Here is a 16,530-nt window from a genome sequence, read left to right as displayed (position 1 = left end):
GGAATAATCAGCTGGAATCCGCGGAAATCATCAACAGGACTATTTGCCTTAATTTAGCGAGCTATCCATCTTGTCAACTATCTATTTTTAATTTACTTTCCTATTGCTGTCCAAACGCCACACTGGCGATGTCGGACTCCTACGGTAAGGAGGCTGTTTCGACCGGTAGCGGCCGTTAACGTATTCGCGTAGCCACAGCGGTGGGATGAGGCAGGTGTGCCGAGAGAGCTTTTTTCTCACCGTAAACAATAGCAGACAGGCTAACGGGAGGCTGCTGGCCTTTAAGTAATGCGATGTCAGCGAAAGTAATACCAGAGAGGTTCTACGGTAGATTTCACTGTGGCTGTGGGGATAAAATATATCGTTTGTGAAGGTTACAGGAAGCTGACACCAGAGAAAAGGGATGAGGATGATGGAGCTGGTGGGAAGATCAGACTGAGACGTGTACTCTGTATCATAGTCATAGTACACGAGATGTAGGGGGTACATATGTAGGCGATACTGGTCCGTGGGGGCCACTACTACTGCACATAATCCCACCGCCATCCATATATGAGAGTGCAAGCATAACTGTATATTTGTACACCCTAAAGCTGTGTACTACTATGCTGTATTCTGTTCTTATGTGTTTTAGGACGGTATGTACTTTTGAGGGAAATGGTGACATCAATATATGAGAGCACAAACACACACAATTAAATATGGTTATTCAATAATTGTGACCAAGATATGTGCTGAGCACAACATTTTACTGTTAAAAATAACTTACAAATCCTCTACTGTGAAAAAAACTATTTCTACACTATCACAAACATATTTTTGACATTTCTGTACTGCAATGTCTTAATATCAGATGGCTTATATATATATATATATAAAATGTGTGTGTTGATATCAATATAGCTGTGATAAGCTAACATCATCCAGATGATAATGGCACAGCTCTGGCTCTAGGTATGACAATCATGATAACAGACAAATATTGTGTCGGATGTATTACACGCTCATTTCTGTGTTTTCTCACCTCAGATTTCCTGTTTAAATTCCTGGTGATTGGGAACGCTGGAACGGGCAAATCCTGTCTGCTGCACCAGTTCATAGAGAAGAGATGTAAGTCAGAAAGATACAACACGCCGTTCATTATGTACTGTTGACAGACAGTTGCTCTGACCTCTAATGTGAGTGCAGTACTGCAGCGTTTACTAATCAACACACATCAATTAGATGAGCCTTTTCAATGTCGGGTAGAGAATTCCAGTTAATGATCAGTGACATGTGCCTTTTCCTCATTGAAAATACACACTGTAGGTCATCACTATGTATTGCATCTAATTATTAACCCATTTTATGTTGTCTTCCAGTTAAGGATGAATCCAACCACACAATTGGAGTAGAGTTTGGCTCCAAGATCATCAATGTGGTCAACAAAATGGTCAAACTGCAGATTTGGGACACGGCAGGACAAGAAAGGTTCAGGTAGGGAAAAATACATACAAAGCTAATTCAACCCCCTTACCCTCTTTCTCAACACATTTGGACCCTGTGCACATACGTCATTTCTATTCAACCACATGCATACTGTTTAAATCTATTGTACCACATTTGACTGCTCTGGTGAAAGGCCGAGGTCACAGATACACGTTTCAGGAACACTGATGTTCTGACGTGTCAAACACACGTGTAAGTACATCTGACGTGTGTGCGTGTGTGTCTCTCTCTCTATCTATCTATATCTATCTATGTCTATCTATCTATATCTATCTATGTCTATCTATCTATCTATCTATCTATCTATCTATCTATCTATCTGTCTATCTGTCTATCTGTCTATCTATCTATCTGTCTATCTATGTCTATCTGTCTATCTATCTGTCTATCTGTCTATCTGTCTATCTGTCTATCTATGTCTATCTGTCTATCTGTCTATCTGTCTATCTGTCTATCTGTCTATCTATCTATCTGTCTATCTGTCTATCTATCTATCTATCTGTCTGTCTGTCTGTCTGTCTGTCTGTCTGTCTGTCTGTCTGTCTGTCTGTCTGTCTGTCTGTCTGTCTGTCTGTCTGTCTGTCTGTCTGTCTGTCTGTCTGTCTGTCTGTCTGTCTCTGTCTCTGTCTCTGTCTCTGTCTCTGTCTCTGTCTCTCGCTCTCTGTCTCTCTCTCGCTCTCTGTCTCTCTCTCTCGCTCTCTCCCCCCCTCTATCTCTCTCTCTCAGGTCTGTGACTAGGAGTTACTACAGAGGTGCAGCAGGAGCTCTGCTGGTCTATGACATCACAAGGTAAATCACTCTAGCCAATCACAGCACATGCTTTCAGATTGCCTCGGCATCAGTTCCCCTCTCCTTCCTACAATGTAACCCTTCCTGCCTCTGTACGCTGCAGTCGAGAGACCTACAACGCTCTGACCACATGGCTGAGTGATGCCAGGATGCTGGCCAGTCAGAACATCGTCATCATCCTTTGTGGGAACAAGAAGGATCTGGACGCGGACAGAGAGGTCACGTTCCTGGAGGCTTCCCGCTTCGCTCAGGAGAACGGTAGGCTCAACAGTTTGAGATGTAGTGATGCTTTGATAGTTCCTCTCAAAACCTCTGATAATAACTGGGGGACTAGTTTCTCTCAGGAGAAGGGAGATCCAGGCTTTGACCTGTTATTGTTAGTGGAAGGATTTTTTCTTTTTGGCATGTAATCAGCATCTACATTTTTTGGAAATTATTGCAATTTACTTTGGTTGTGTAAATAATTATGCTGCTCAAAGTAAATGTATTTTTAAGACTGCCGTGTGTGTTTGTGTGTGTGTGTGTGTGTGTGTGTGTGTCAGAGCTAATGTTCCTGGAGACCAGTGCTCTAACAGGAGAGAACGTTGAAGAGGCCTTTGTCCAGTGCGCTCGGAAAATCCTCAACAAGATAGAGTCAGGTAGGAACTGCCATCCTCACCTATAACCATGACCCCCGACTCTGAATCCCCTCTTATCCTCACAGGATCAGACAGGCTTAGGTATGACTCCAGAGCCTGCACTGTAGCAGTCCTCATCGAGAATCTTCAAAGTGAAAGCCAAAACAACTTAATCCATTATTAAAAACGAAATATTTGCAATAAAAATAAATGCCATTTTTTCAGAGTTGGTGGAGATCCCAACATGAAGCCCACATCTCTCACGTCTCTGTCCTCACTCATCTTGTGTGTTGATTTTCAGGCGAGCTGGATCCAGAGAGGATGGGCTCAGGTATCCAGTATGGCGACGCTGCGTTACGACAGCTTCGTTCTCCTCGCCGTGCTCAGCCACAGGGCACCCAGGAGTGTGGCTGCTAGTGGACGCACACAGACAAGGTGAAAGGGCCGGTGTGTTTGGACTGTGTGTGCCTTAGGATGATGATGTTCATTCTGTTTCATGCCACAGAATAAGGTCTTAACATACTGCTCATTGCTCTCAGACATTCTTTGTCTGCTGTCACTCATCTTCAGATTTACATTTTTAGTTTAGTCAAAAACATATTTATTTTACTGCTTCTTTAAAGTTGGTCCAAACTTCAATTAATGTGAGAGGAGGCATCTTTGAGATGCCCTCATTAAAGTCAGTCTGGAAGATTTACATGCCAGTAATCATTCACGAGTCACTTAAAGGATGAGGTTCAAGATATTTTTTATTTTGTGTTTGTCAACTTAGCCCACGAATAGACCAATACAATACTTACAGTGCATTTATCTTCCCCAGCTTGTCTGGCTCTAAGCCCCAGGTCCATGTGTTGCTATTGAAGACTTGAATCTTCACAAATGTAAAAAGACCACAATGTAAGTACAGAGAGTATGAAGCTACATCAGCAGACTTACTCTTTTAATGAAGTTGACTTCATTCACATGATGTTGGGTCAGCAGGCCTTTTGCTTGCAAACAGGAAGTAGGTCGTACCTCTGCAATTCTTCCCCCAATAATGAGTTAATAAGAGTTGCTCATTGGGTCCATAAGTCTTTGTCTTTGTTCCTTCCTCCAACATGTGGTTAAGTTCTACGTCTCTCTTTGTGTGATCAGTGTGTTTCTGACGGGCTTGTGAAGACCAGGAGAAGAACGGCCACGGGGGACCCAGGGTTCACCTCGCTATGCTGGTGACTCCTCTCCGACCTTTCACCTTTCACACCAATCTTCAGAGCCTTCAGAACTTTTGTTGTCATGGCTGCCCCGCCCACCCCCCCTCAGAACTCTGAGCATCTCTCCAAGGTAACCAGAGACAGCCCACCCTTCAACATTCTGCTCCACTATTGGACCAGACCTTTCCTAGCCCTCCAATCAGGATGTGTATTGCTGACATGTACATAACTTCTCGCTCTCGCTCTCTCTCTCGCTCTCCCCCACCTTTCTACTTATCTGCCCTCACACCTGCTAACCCTACATCTTAGTTTTCTCCCTTATTACTATTCCCATTTACTTTCTATCTCGAATACTGTAAAGACCAGTGTGTAGGGTTTAGGAGGATCTATAGGCTGAAAAAAAGTCATCTTTATGTTTTCATCATTTTGTTGTAATCTGCAACCTCAAAGCTAGATCCCACTAGATCCTACACACTGGTCCGTTCTAAAAGAAAAGTTTACATTTTTAGAAATGTCTTTCCTTTTGCGTTCAAGAAAGAAGAAGTAACGTGTTAATTAGACCGCGTTTAAGGCGTTATTCGGTGGATTTTGGAATTTTAGATCTAGCTAGGCGAGGCTAACCAAGTCTGCCTCTTCGCCTCCTGGTCTCAGGTTAATACTTGATACATTCTATCAATTTTCTCACATAATTCTTAGCATGACATTTTTTTTTGTAAACCTACATGCATATCCAAAACCCTCCCCTACTATGGAACTTCTCTTTGCTACACAACGGCTCCGATTGCCTGTTAACTTCCTGTTTTAAACACACCACAATACATTTTGCACTCCCTGCATCCCGTCTAACACACTCTCCCAGTAAAGTATCTCTCTGAATCTCCTCCGTTGCCCTACAGCATCTTGTACACTGTACAGTGTTTCTGTATATAGACTGACGCATGTTTTCTCAAACAGAAGATCAGAGTATTTCATTATGAAGAGGTATTATATGTATATTAAAGTAGATATCATATCCAGCATCTGTTTTATGCTCCAGTGTATTAACATGTTAAGCCACAATACACTGGCAACATGTAAGCAGTATAGATGGGCAGTACTGTTTGTGACTGGGACAAGCTGATGTGGATTACATTATGGACTTGCATGTTTACGTGGGAAAATGCTGTTTTATCATTGTCAAGATTATAGATTGCAAAAAAGAAATATTATGATCAATGGAGTGTGAAAGTCACATGTCATCTTTTAATTTACAGTGGCGTGCTCAGCATTTACCATTCAGTTAAATAAAACACTCCTTTTATCCAAAATAATCCAACAATGACTGATCCCTCATTTATAAGTGACGCCTGTTTACACGAGTGCCTCACTGACTGCTGCCAGCTGTGGGGTAACACTGAATGCATTTGAAGTTTTAGCAACGGCATGAAACTATCTGATGTGTGTTTTGATTTTCATTTGTCTCCAAAGAGATGTGATGCTCAGTTCAGCCACATGAAGCTCTCGACACAAAACAATTCAACTGGGGAATTTCTTTGAAGGTTTAGGTGTGTTTTGCGTAGGTGTATTCAAGCATCACAACAACACATTTATGTTTTTATTATTTATAACATTTTAGACCCTTGACAATTATGCATTATGTTTAAATCAAGCACACTTCAAACTGTAGAAATATTTCAAATTAGAATTCATCTTCTGGTGGCTTTGGCTGCTCCACGTCAGGTCGCCGTCTCGTGTTTATGTCATCAAGTCCTTTTGTCTATTTATGTCTGTTTTTCTCTTGCCGCTATGAATATCATGGATTTTTAATTTATTGTGTATAATAAAAGCATATGTTTTTAAAATAAAAACTATGACAAATATAGCACTGTCTTTGAAAAGCAGCTTTTGTTGGTTTAATCCATGTTTTTGTTGATGGTTTTACTTCAAAGAGATTTGATTTCTTAAAGTTTTCTGAATAATATGTGTACCGTAGTTTGGTGGAGATGAACAGATGCAAAAAAGTGATTTATTAAAAAGCTTTGCACCACACCATTTAACTTATTTTCCTCCAAATAAAATATGTACACAAGTCAGTTTAAAGCCTACGATTTAAACATAGAAATACAGTATTCTGTAATTGTTACGCCCCTTATGTCATCAATTATATATGTGAGGAACAGCAGAAGCTTTTCCACTGAAACCAGACTCGACACTGTGGAGTTTGTCAAGAAGTGAAATGGAAGTACTGCTGGTGCCTTATTGGTCATAAACTCTATTTCTTCTCCGCTTTGCCTGATTCAATTTACTGAGTAGGATGATCATATGTGATGACTGCTATAAATTATCAAAAATGTCCCTTTTTTTTCTGCACAATAGTCACATCAATAATATCAATACATACAGTTGTGCAAAGGAGAAAAAGTCTTTTCTCCAGTTTTTATGGAATGACTACTGACACAGAGGGATCTGATTCTCATAAAAACACCAGATCTATTACACAAAGGATTAAAAGTCCATTTCTGTTTTCTTATCTACGTAAGTAAAAATAACATTTTCTGATTTTACACACATACAAACAAATACAGAGATTCAAATGATGAACAAATTACACAAAAAGCCAAATAGGTGGCAATGAATTCTGTATCTACATTAATATCTACACATTATGTCAGAAAGGTGACTAATTATCAAAGTGCTGTGGTGCTCCTGCTTTAGAGCGTAAACTGCTTTAAGAAACAGTAAATCAGCAATATGTGTTCATGTACTTCTGACGGTCATCTCGGCGTCAGCTTAATGTCTGCTGTTGTTTTGGTTCCATTTTTGGTTCAAAAGCATATTCAGAAACAGTCATGATGAAGATATTTGGCCTCAACAATTGATTGTTAAGCTTAGTAGGAACCTGAATTAGCTGTATGACATTTTTAAAATACATTTTTTTTGTTATAGAAAGAGTCCCATGACGAGTCAATGTACAACAGAAACTCTGCAGTATCCACAGAAACACAATGTTCAGTCATCCAATGGCTTAGAAAGTCAAACATGTATGTTCACACTGCCATACACTGTAAGTGCACATTAACACAACTAAACAACAAACATGCAAAAAGCTCGTGAGAAAATGTGCCACATCACACAACTGTGATTTTACACAGAGTTTGAGTTTGACGGAGTGTGATTCACTTTTTATCGAAAGATTGATCCATGAACTGTTACAAAACCCATTAAATCTACAAGACCTAGGTCACAGCGATGAGCGATCTGAAAATCAAAAGCTGTGAAAGTCTTTTCCAGACATATTTCTGAAAGTGTGTTTGGTTTTGTCTACATGTGTTTGTCTATAAATTAGATCTCAAAAGTGTTTTTAAGAACATGGCTGAATCTATCCAGACACGCTGCCATGTGCCTTCACTACTCCTGTGTTAGTCCACTGTGGTTTGATATCCCTGTATCAAAGACATGGACACGTCTTGTGTAGCCTCTGTTTAAAACAAAGTATGGCTGTAAAAGGCATTTCAGACTCTTCATTCTAATCAAAATATCTGCATTCAGTAGACGAACCCACAAAGTATACTTACACTTTCAAATCATCTCTTACTCGAGTCTCTTATACCCTGTGAAATGGTTCTTGTTGTACATACATATTCAAATTGATTCACGTAAAAACACGACAGTACACATCTGGAGGAATAAGCCACACAGTGAATTTAAAGGTTTTGTCAGTTTACATCCTGAATGCGGGTGTAATACACATTTTGGAGCCTTTGTATGAATCAGTCGACCCCATGTTCTATTCTACAGCTATCGATATTTAAACTTCAAGGGTAGTCGGCAATAATGGCTTTAACTTTGTATTTTTGTCTGGAATCACCCTGATGTAAGTATTTTGAGTGTTTGTATGTAAGTGTCCTATCGTGAGCGAGCAGAGAAGCAGCGCATGTACTCTGTGAGCCAGGGGTTGAATTCTGGTTGAACCAACTTTCTGGCCTTGTCCAGATCGGCAGACTTGGTTGTCCGCCGCTCAGTCTTCTGGGTCTGCATCTGACGCTCCACCTCCCGCCGGATCTTAGCACGAAGAGCCGACTGGTGGATCTACCGGGAGAATAAACGTCATGATAAACTTGTGCTCAGCCACAACACAGCGTGTCACGGGTAGATCCCCAGGAATAACTATTACCTCAGTAGTAGAAGCTGCAGCGCCAACATTGTGTGTCTTCCTGCTTGCCGCGTCGGCGTCCTTCTCTCCTGAACCGTACAGAGCAAAAGGATGTCTGCCGTCCTTACTGTCGTCCCTGGGCGGCCGTGTTGGTGCAGGCCTGACCCGCTGGGAGCGCCATGTTTGCTTTGAGGATTTGGAGGGTTTACTCTTCTGTGGTCTGGCTCCTCCAGTGTCTCTCTCTACAAATAGAAAATAGAAAATACAAACAGGTTAAAGCAGCACAGAAATGCACGATAAAACTGGTACATTCAAATGTATATGCAGTAAATTCCTTGGAGAAAAATAATCTGCAAGAAACAAAGCAATGCAGAGGTACAATATCTCTGTCAAGAGTTATGAATGAATAGTGAGGCTGTCCTGGAACACTCTGCTTCCCCAATTTGATATAGTGTATGTTACTTGTTTAACAATGTGATGTTATTGTTATTAATAGCAAAATTGTGCAAATCTCTATATAATAAGGGCGCATTGGGTGAAACTTCCATGACCTCTCATATGTTTGTAGTAAGTCTTATGAATGTAGTTTTGTTTATTTGTATCAGCTGTGACGGCCGTGCTGCTCCAGTAGGTGTCCCTGTTGGTGTGTTTTTCTGGGTTGTCTGTTGCAGGTGCTGAATGGAGGGTGTCTATATTTGACATGTCATTTTGAGTTTTGCAGTTTTTTTTAAACAGTTGTGTCCACAAAAAACGTATAAATCATTGATGAAATGTGAACCATGTATTAGGACCTACCCAGTCTAAATCACTGTAAAGCTATAATGTGTAGAATAATGAGTAGCTTCAAATTAAGCTTTTAGTCATTTTGCTGTACAATGTTTTTGCTTTTCATCCCCGCGTGGGGGAAGTCGGCCTCTCTGCCATCACCCTACTACTCATCACATCGATGTTTTCTTCTTTACCTCCGTCTTGACTGTGAGTCTGCTCCTCTCTCTCCTCCTCTGGTACTTCTGTGTCTCTGGCACCTTTAAGCTGAGAGCCTGAGAGGAGTGAATGTCATATGTTACAGAGTAGCTTGTGAACATCCCAATATGTTGTACAGTCCTTAAATCACATGTACCATGGACTGCAGACCCATTCTCCTCCTTTGGAAGGGGAAGCCTGGGTACGGCTCTGGCTCTGCTCAGCTGCTCCTGCTGTCTGTCCATCCTCGCCCCCTCACACTCCTCCAGCTCCACCTCCGTCCTGTCTCTGCTGGTCTCGGGCCCTACCTGGTTCTTACTGGGAGGGGGGGGACTTCTTCCTCCGGAGTCTGAATCACTGTCGGAGCCACTCCAGAACCAGGGGTTGTGTGTGTGCTCCAGCAGCCTGCGGGTCAGCCTGTACTTCAGCATCTCCTCGTAACACTTACTGTAGGTCTCCCATTTGGGGTCTTTGAATTTCTTCATGTACTCTGAGCGGATCCTCTTGGTCACCATCTTGAACTGAAATCCATCAACAGACCGCAAAAGCTGTAAAGATTCTCCAATTTCGTGAAAAGCTATTGCTTAGATAAATGAGATCAATGAATATCACAGTGCAGGAAGAGGCAAAAAGCCAACTGGGCTTATTTGAAGCCTCCACCGATATAATATTAAAATGTTTACAATATTACAGAGAACATAAAATGAATATGCATAAACTTCACTCACACACACACAACAGGTCTATAAGGTGTGCACTGTATACTACATTTGCAGTAACAACTGTGTTATAACCTAAAACAAAGCATTCGCAAACACCAGCTACGATCTTGTCAACGTTCGCAGGTCTTTGAGGATCGGTGTCACCGCCAGACATTTAAACTGTAACATGTAAAGCGTTAGAGCCAATGGCTGAGCAGCTGGAGGCTTCCCCTGGCTACAACACCCGCCTACTTCCTCTTCTCCCCGAGGCTGGTTGGCCTCGCTGGGCTCCTGTGAGCGGACATACGAGTCTAGTTTTGGGGAGATAAATAATTTGGGTTTATGTTCTGTAAACTCAATCGGCGTCGCACTGTTAAAACTGGCCGAAGTCTGAATTATCCATTACAACGTTGACTGCAGACACGCTTGAACGTGATGACGTAGGAGTCATCTCGTCCTCTGATTGGCTCCAGCGATCTAAAAGCCTTATATTGAATATTCTGAATTAAAGGTCAGCCCAACCGTAGTTATTGTATGAAAACACTTGAGGCGTTATAGTCGCCGTGCTTCAAATCACTAAAACTGTATTTTTGAATTGCTGAAATACGACGCTGTTGTATCCAACGGCTTTGAAAACAATGCGCACATAAAATCGTGTCATATCAACTCGCTACAACACAGTAACAGTGTCAATATATTGGTTAAACAATTAGCCCGTTACTCATTATGCTCATCATCATAACATATGTGTCCGTGTTAATGAAATATGTGACTAAATCATATGATAATATGGAGCACCAACAATCGCATCAGCGCTTGCAGATAACAACCAAAACGTATTAATATATCACTGACAATCCATCCCCCCCCCCCCCCCCCCCCTTCATCTATAACAGTGCATGGCTTGACAGCAGAAATTCAGTGCTGTAAGAGTCTAAATGTGTGTACCGTAAATATACTTACACTGGGCTCGGATTTCACGGAAGCAAAGCAGAACAGATGGCGCTCACGGTGCTGCTGTAATCTTGGCTGCGTCTCTTAGCTCCGCCCGCGTGAGGACGTTTTTAAAAAGCCAAACACACCCGCAACAGGTGGCCCGGACCGGGATGTCAGCAATGCGGTCGGGGCGTTTATGAATGACTTTTGCTGATAATTATTTCTATCAGATGGTGAAATATGATTAAAAAAAATACGATTATTTTTACTGTATTTAGACACAAGGCATAGATTCAACAACTAGAGCTTAATTGAGTCACTTGTTGCTTGTTAAATTGGGATAAACAGTGCTTTACTTTGCCACCAATGGCCCCAAAAAGCATATACCCATCTTAATATTCGTGGAGGCACTTACATTTGTCTTGTATATGTCTGTACCCGAGGGGTTAAGAACTATAAATACGGGGCTTGGCGATAGATCAATATAAATGATGTGGGCACAGGGTGGTACGCCCCCACCATACTATATTGTGCTTTGAGGCTAGACCCAAAGCACACACCCAGTTAACCTGATGAGCTTATGCATATAAGGTAGGGCTGCGGGTCTGGCCTTGCCTACAGATGGCCTGGGAGCCGGAGCTGCTCGTTTAGGCTCCTGCAGGGCAGACAGCTCAACGGGATTCAGAGCCGGGTGTCGGGTGACCCTGATCCGCTCGGTCTAAAGCGGAGCTGCTGCTGCTGCCCTGGCACATTCCTGGCAAGTCAGACTCCGACTGTCGGACCTTTAGGCGTCACCTTTCACGAGCGCTGTCGCCCAGCCAGCAGTGACTGATGGGACAGAGCAAGACACCCTCCCTCCTCCTCATCCGTCCAGAGCCGTGGTAACACCCCTATCGACCTCTACTGCCCTGGCACCTGATCAGCCGATTGGTTTATGCGGTATAAAGTGTGTCAGGTACACTTGTGCTCAAGCCAATTAAGCCTCTCCCGGACTTCATTGTTGTGATGCTTTTGGTTATTACTCCCCCAAATGAATAAGATTTTCATGGTTTTGAGGGCAGATTGGTTTTTGAATACCTCTGTTAAATCGTCCACATTCCAGTATTTATATTTCCCCAAAGCTTTTGTTTTTCCCCCTCTCCCACTACCCTCCCTCTAATAGAAAAACAAGGCCAGGGTCAAAAATACCAAATAATGGACTTTAATAAATTATCAATATGTATATACACTTACATTCACATGTGTTGGGAAACATGTTGTTATTCTTTTTTATTAAAGTTTTCTTTTGGGTGGATGCATGGTTCAGTGGTGGATTTTCACAGCCTTTCTCTGTGCAACACAGACAACAAACAGCTAAACAATATGCACATTTTAAAAGAATAAAAAATGCATATGAATGTCAACAGCGCAGACAGACAGTCCATTGACAGCAGAGTGTTGCTGTGCCGCAGAGGGTGATCCTCCGTCTTGCTTGATCTCCAGATAGCTGGTAGTGGAGATGAAGGTGCATGATTTAGAAGCACTTCCTGTGGACAATGCTGGGACCTGCCTCGTCGTACTCCTGCTTGGAAATCCACATCTGCTGGAAGGTGGACAGGGAAGCCAGGATGGAGCCACCGATCCAGACGGAGTATTTCCTCTCTGGGGGGGCAATGATCTGGAGGAGAGGGAGGGAGACAAAATGGATCAGTAAAGCGCCAGAGTGCTTCACATTTGTCATGCGTAATCATCAATTACAATATTTAAATTTGGGGATGAACTGTAATGTTTTTGGTATCATAATATGTACCTTGATCTTCATGGTGCTTGGGGCCAGAGCAGTGATCTCCTTCTGCATACGGTCAGCAATACCAGGGTACATGGTGGTACCACCGGAGAGCACATTGTTGGCGTACAGATCCTTACGGATGTCAATGTCGCACTTCATGATGCTGTTGTAGGCGGTCTCATGAATACCGGCAGACTCCATACCTGGTCAGGTGAGAGGGACAAGTGTGAAGAGGAGAACGGTATCTAGTTTTGCGCAATATCTACTGTGCGTACTGAGAGACTAAATAAAGGATTATCTGACGTACCAATGAAGGAAGGCTGGAAGAGGGTCTCAGGGCAACGGAACCTCTCGTTTCCGATGGTGATGACCTGACCGTCGGGAAGCTCGTAGCTCTTCTCCAGGGAGGAGGAGGAGGCAGCGGTGGCCATCTCGTTCTCAAAGTCCAGAGCCACATAGCACAGCTTCTCCTTGATGTCACGCACGATCTCACGCTCAGCTGTTGGGAGACAAGTTGATGAGAGTTTGTCCGGAGTGACAAACAAACCACAGACACCGTGTGCGTAATTAAGTGCGCTGATCTACAAAAGTTACGAAAGCTATAAATATGTTTTATTTTCTTAAACACAAGTTCCGTTTTCACCAAGTCTGATAATCGATTTTAATAATTAATTAAGTATACTTAATTTTCAGTAGCATTGTCGGGCACTGTGCGCACACAGGCAGCAATAGGCCACACACGCTGCTTTTAGGTTTTGTTGTTGTTGGTCAGGCTGCTGTTAAATTGTGTTGCTACAGCAAAAGTGCTGGTAAAATAAAATACGAAGTTCGATAATAATTTCGATTCCACTTTGTCTGCCTAAAAGCTGGTCTATGGTTGCTTCTTTCTTTCAGGTGCTTTGTTATTGGAGTTGGCCGAGTTCCTCACCGGTGGTCACGAAAGAGTAGCCACGCTCAGTCAGGATCTTCATCAGGTAGTCGGTCAGATCGCGACCAGCCAAGTCCAGACGCATGATGGCGTGGGGCAGGGCGTAACCCTCATAGACTGGGACGTTGTGGGTCACACCATCACCAGCATCCAGCACAATACCTGGGGAGAAGCAAGGCGAGAGTTTAGTAGAGTCCAGACGACAAAAAGGTCCACAAACATTTTAGGTTTGAGCATAAAAGTGTGCCTGAAGTAGGTGCTTGAATGAGAATTTACAAATACAGACTGAATGTAAATGACATAAGGGCCATAAAAGAGAATTAACAGTCACAGAAAGGCTGGCCGACTGTGCGTAAAAGTAGTGCGCAAAATGGGCACCATGGCGAAAGGGCGCCTTAATAGCTTATATACAATAACTTAATAGTTGATATTATGTGTTGCAATTGTTGTATAGTTGTATTAGTTACATAAGTCAGTTACATTATATATTCTATAATAAAGGCTACTGTCTCTTTGTATTATGTATGTGAATCTGTGCGATGAGGAGCAGCTGTTTGTTGTCAGTCTTACCGGTGGTACGGCCGGAAGCGTACAGGGACAGCACAGCCTGGATGGCCACATACATGGCGGGGACGTTGAAGGTCTCAAACATGATCTGGGTCATCTTCTCTCTGTTGGCTTTGGGGTTCAGGGGGGCTTCAGTGAGCAGGGTGGGGTGCTCCTCGGGTGCCACTCTCAGCTCGTTGTAGAAGGTGTGGTGCCAGATCTTCTCCATGTCGTCCCAGTTGGTGATGATACCATGCTCGATGGGGTACTTCAGAGTCAGGATACCCCTCTTGCTCTGAGCCTCGTCGCCGACGTAGGAGTCCTTCTGACCCATACCGACCATGACACCCTGAAGGGGGAGGAGAGGGCAAGATAATGGAAAGGTTACGTCAAATTATCCAAACAGAGGTATGACCTTCTCCTGGCCAGATTAAAGTCTTTACTGTGTGACGCAAAAGGCACGTTGACCATTGCGTGAATGTGCCAAATAACAGCGTGCACCCACAGGGACATGACAGAGAGTAATTGTGTGACTGTCGGTACATTTGTGACTAATTTAGTCTCAAAGAGTCAAAGGCCACATTGCTGGTGCTAAAAGGAGCTACATTTACATGGCTCACGACACATAATGCCACGCTGTTATCGAATATTATTATCTACCTGTACAAAACAACCATTCTAACACCATTCTAACACTAAAATATCTATATCTCAGTTCAATTAATTATTCACTCCATAGGAGTCAAAAGAGTGTTTAACTGCCTGTAAGAGTGTCCAAATATTGTTTTCTGTAAAATATAGTGTAAACCGAATTGTTTTTCTATATTGGATGAATGGTGTAATTATTAGCCTAATCGTTTTTCATAACCTACAATCAGTAAGCATACTTCTAGTTAGTCTCTCCTTATAAATGGGAATTGTCTCTGCTGTTTACCTGGTGACGGGGGCGGCCGACGATGGAGGGGAACACGGCCCTGGGAGCATCGTCTCCGGCGAAGCCAGCCTTTACAAGACCGGAGCCATTGTCGCACACAAGGGCGGTAGTTTCTTCGTCGTCACACATGTTGGATTCTGTAAGAGAGGAGGGGAAGAAAAAGTGTTCAGCTCACTAAATCAAATCCACGTGGTGAAACATGCTGTGTGACAGAAATGAATCTCAAACTTCAATTTTGGTTTACTCGTTTCTAGTTTCCTACAAGCTCACACCAGGTGTCTTATATTTAGAAACTAATAGACAAAAACCTTTTTCTTTAAATAACTAACATTTGCTGGAGCATGAACATGGTTTGGCCCATGCCTTGCGCTAAACGTTTCCATAACACACTGACAGCCGGCTATTACGCATGGCGTATACGCATATACAAATCACATTGAAAGTAAATCATTTGTAACTTCTCTATTTTTTGTTGTTCAGACATGTTTCTGAATTTGTCTCGACTAATAATCTGTCCTCTATATCTATATTATTCACAATGTCCCGCAAAATAAAAGATCTGATGTTTGCTCAAGTTCAGGTAAATCTACAAGCGATCTCTCTTTTCTCATTATCAACTTTCTCAGGTACATTATTCTGGATTTTTAATTGGTCTGAATGTGCATTGCGTCTTGCTGCATCAGCGCCATCTCAGGATTCAGTGTTGCACCTGTGAAGATGCTGAAACCAACTACTTCATTCGACTTGATCTATCGATCTATCTTTCCAAAAAAAATCACAGCAAGGGTATTCAGATTAGAGCTTCCCCTGCCCAGCACCGTATTTCTATTATATCACTCAGCCTACACTATTTACAAAAAGTCCTTCTCTTCAGCATCAGGCCTCTCCTACAGTTAATCCTATCCTCCAGTGGAGTTGCTCATGTTGGCTCCAGTGGTATCTGGTCCAAGGCGTCCTGTCCCTGGCAGTCCTGCCTAACTTCTGCTCCAGTATGCTCCATTACTGTTCTGGTTAAGGTCTTGTATCCCAAGGCTTCAGGAGTTCTAGCAGGGTCTTACCTTAGGAGTGTGTCTGCGGCTCGGAGAGAAAGACCCAACCAATGCTATTGCTGAACCAGCTACAATCTTCCTTGCTGCCGGTCCACCTTATATACCCAACCTCCACCATTCACAAACCTCAGCACTAGACCCGATCCCGGCCCTCTGCCATATTAGGATGCTGACAGGCCGAGGGTGAGGAGTGGGTGGGGTGCAGCGCGGAGGCGGAGGGAGCTCCATCCATTAGGTTTGAGTAGAGGGTCCGGACTGACACTGCGCGTCCCCGACGAGGAGAGAGCGCGCGCCATATATGGAACTGTCGCTTTGACCTCCCATCGAGCCTCGCGGTCCCACCTCGACGGCCGTAAAAGGAGCGCGCGGTTCAGTGGGGGGTTTCTAGGGGAGACGCCAGTTGTTACCAACCGGGGTTATAGATTTGCTGCTAGTAGGCCTCATCCAGCCTTAAAATTGGAAAATGCTGCCCTCATCTGAACAGATTTA

General features: G+C 43.1%; 3 protein-coding genes across 3 annotated transcripts; 1 reads left to right on the top strand and 2 right to left on the bottom strand.

Annotated features, from left to right (window-relative positions):
• The first annotated feature begins 38 nt into the window (after positions 1-38).
• Positions 39-4,410, top strand: rab4a (RAB4a, member RAS oncogene family). The gene is made up of 8 exons (XM_079290398.1): positions 39-144; positions 1,030-1,110; positions 1,362-1,476; positions 2,215-2,277; positions 2,381-2,535; positions 2,820-2,915; positions 3,196-3,329; positions 4,029-4,410. Exons 1-7 carry the CDS (start codon positions 129-131, stop codon positions 3,309-3,311), a joined length of 642 nt encoding a protein of 213 aa, XP_079146524.1. The 5' UTR covers positions 39-128; the 3' UTR covers positions 3,312-3,329; positions 4,029-4,410.
• Positions 4,411-7,673: 3,263 nt separating this feature from the next.
• Positions 7,674-9,694, bottom strand: ccsapb (centriole, cilia and spindle-associated protein b; the record flags this gene model as incomplete). Its single annotated transcript, XM_079289063.1, has 4 exons — positions 7,674-8,152; positions 8,238-8,458; positions 9,179-9,256; positions 9,337-9,694. 4 exons carry the CDS (start codon positions 9,692-9,694, stop codon positions 7,970-7,972), a joined length of 840 nt encoding a protein of 279 aa, XP_079145189.1. The 3' UTR covers positions 7,674-7,969.
• Positions 9,695-12,001: 2,307 nt separating this feature from the next.
• Positions 12,002-16,210, bottom strand: acta1b (actin alpha 1, skeletal muscle b). Its single transcript, XM_079289171.1, has 7 exons — positions 16,051-16,210; positions 14,993-15,129; positions 14,083-14,407; positions 13,513-13,674; positions 12,892-13,083; positions 12,606-12,787; positions 12,002-12,473 (listed from the first exon to the last, which is right to left on the bottom strand). Exons 2-7 carry the CDS (start codon positions 15,119-15,121, stop codon positions 12,330-12,332), a joined length of 1,134 nt encoding a protein of 377 aa, XP_079145297.1. The 5' UTR covers positions 15,122-15,129; positions 16,051-16,210; the 3' UTR covers positions 12,002-12,329.
• Between the last annotated feature and the right edge of the window lie 320 nt (positions 16,211-16,530).

The sequence above is a fragment of the Melanostigma gelatinosum genome (genome assembly GCF_949748355.1).
Source record: "Melanostigma gelatinosum genome assembly, chromosome: 2".
Lineage (NCBI taxonomy): Eukaryota > Metazoa > Chordata > Actinopteri > Perciformes > Zoarcidae > Melanostigma > Melanostigma gelatinosum.
Note: the sequence above shows the minus strand (reverse complement) of the source record. Positions and strands in the feature narration are given on the sequence as shown.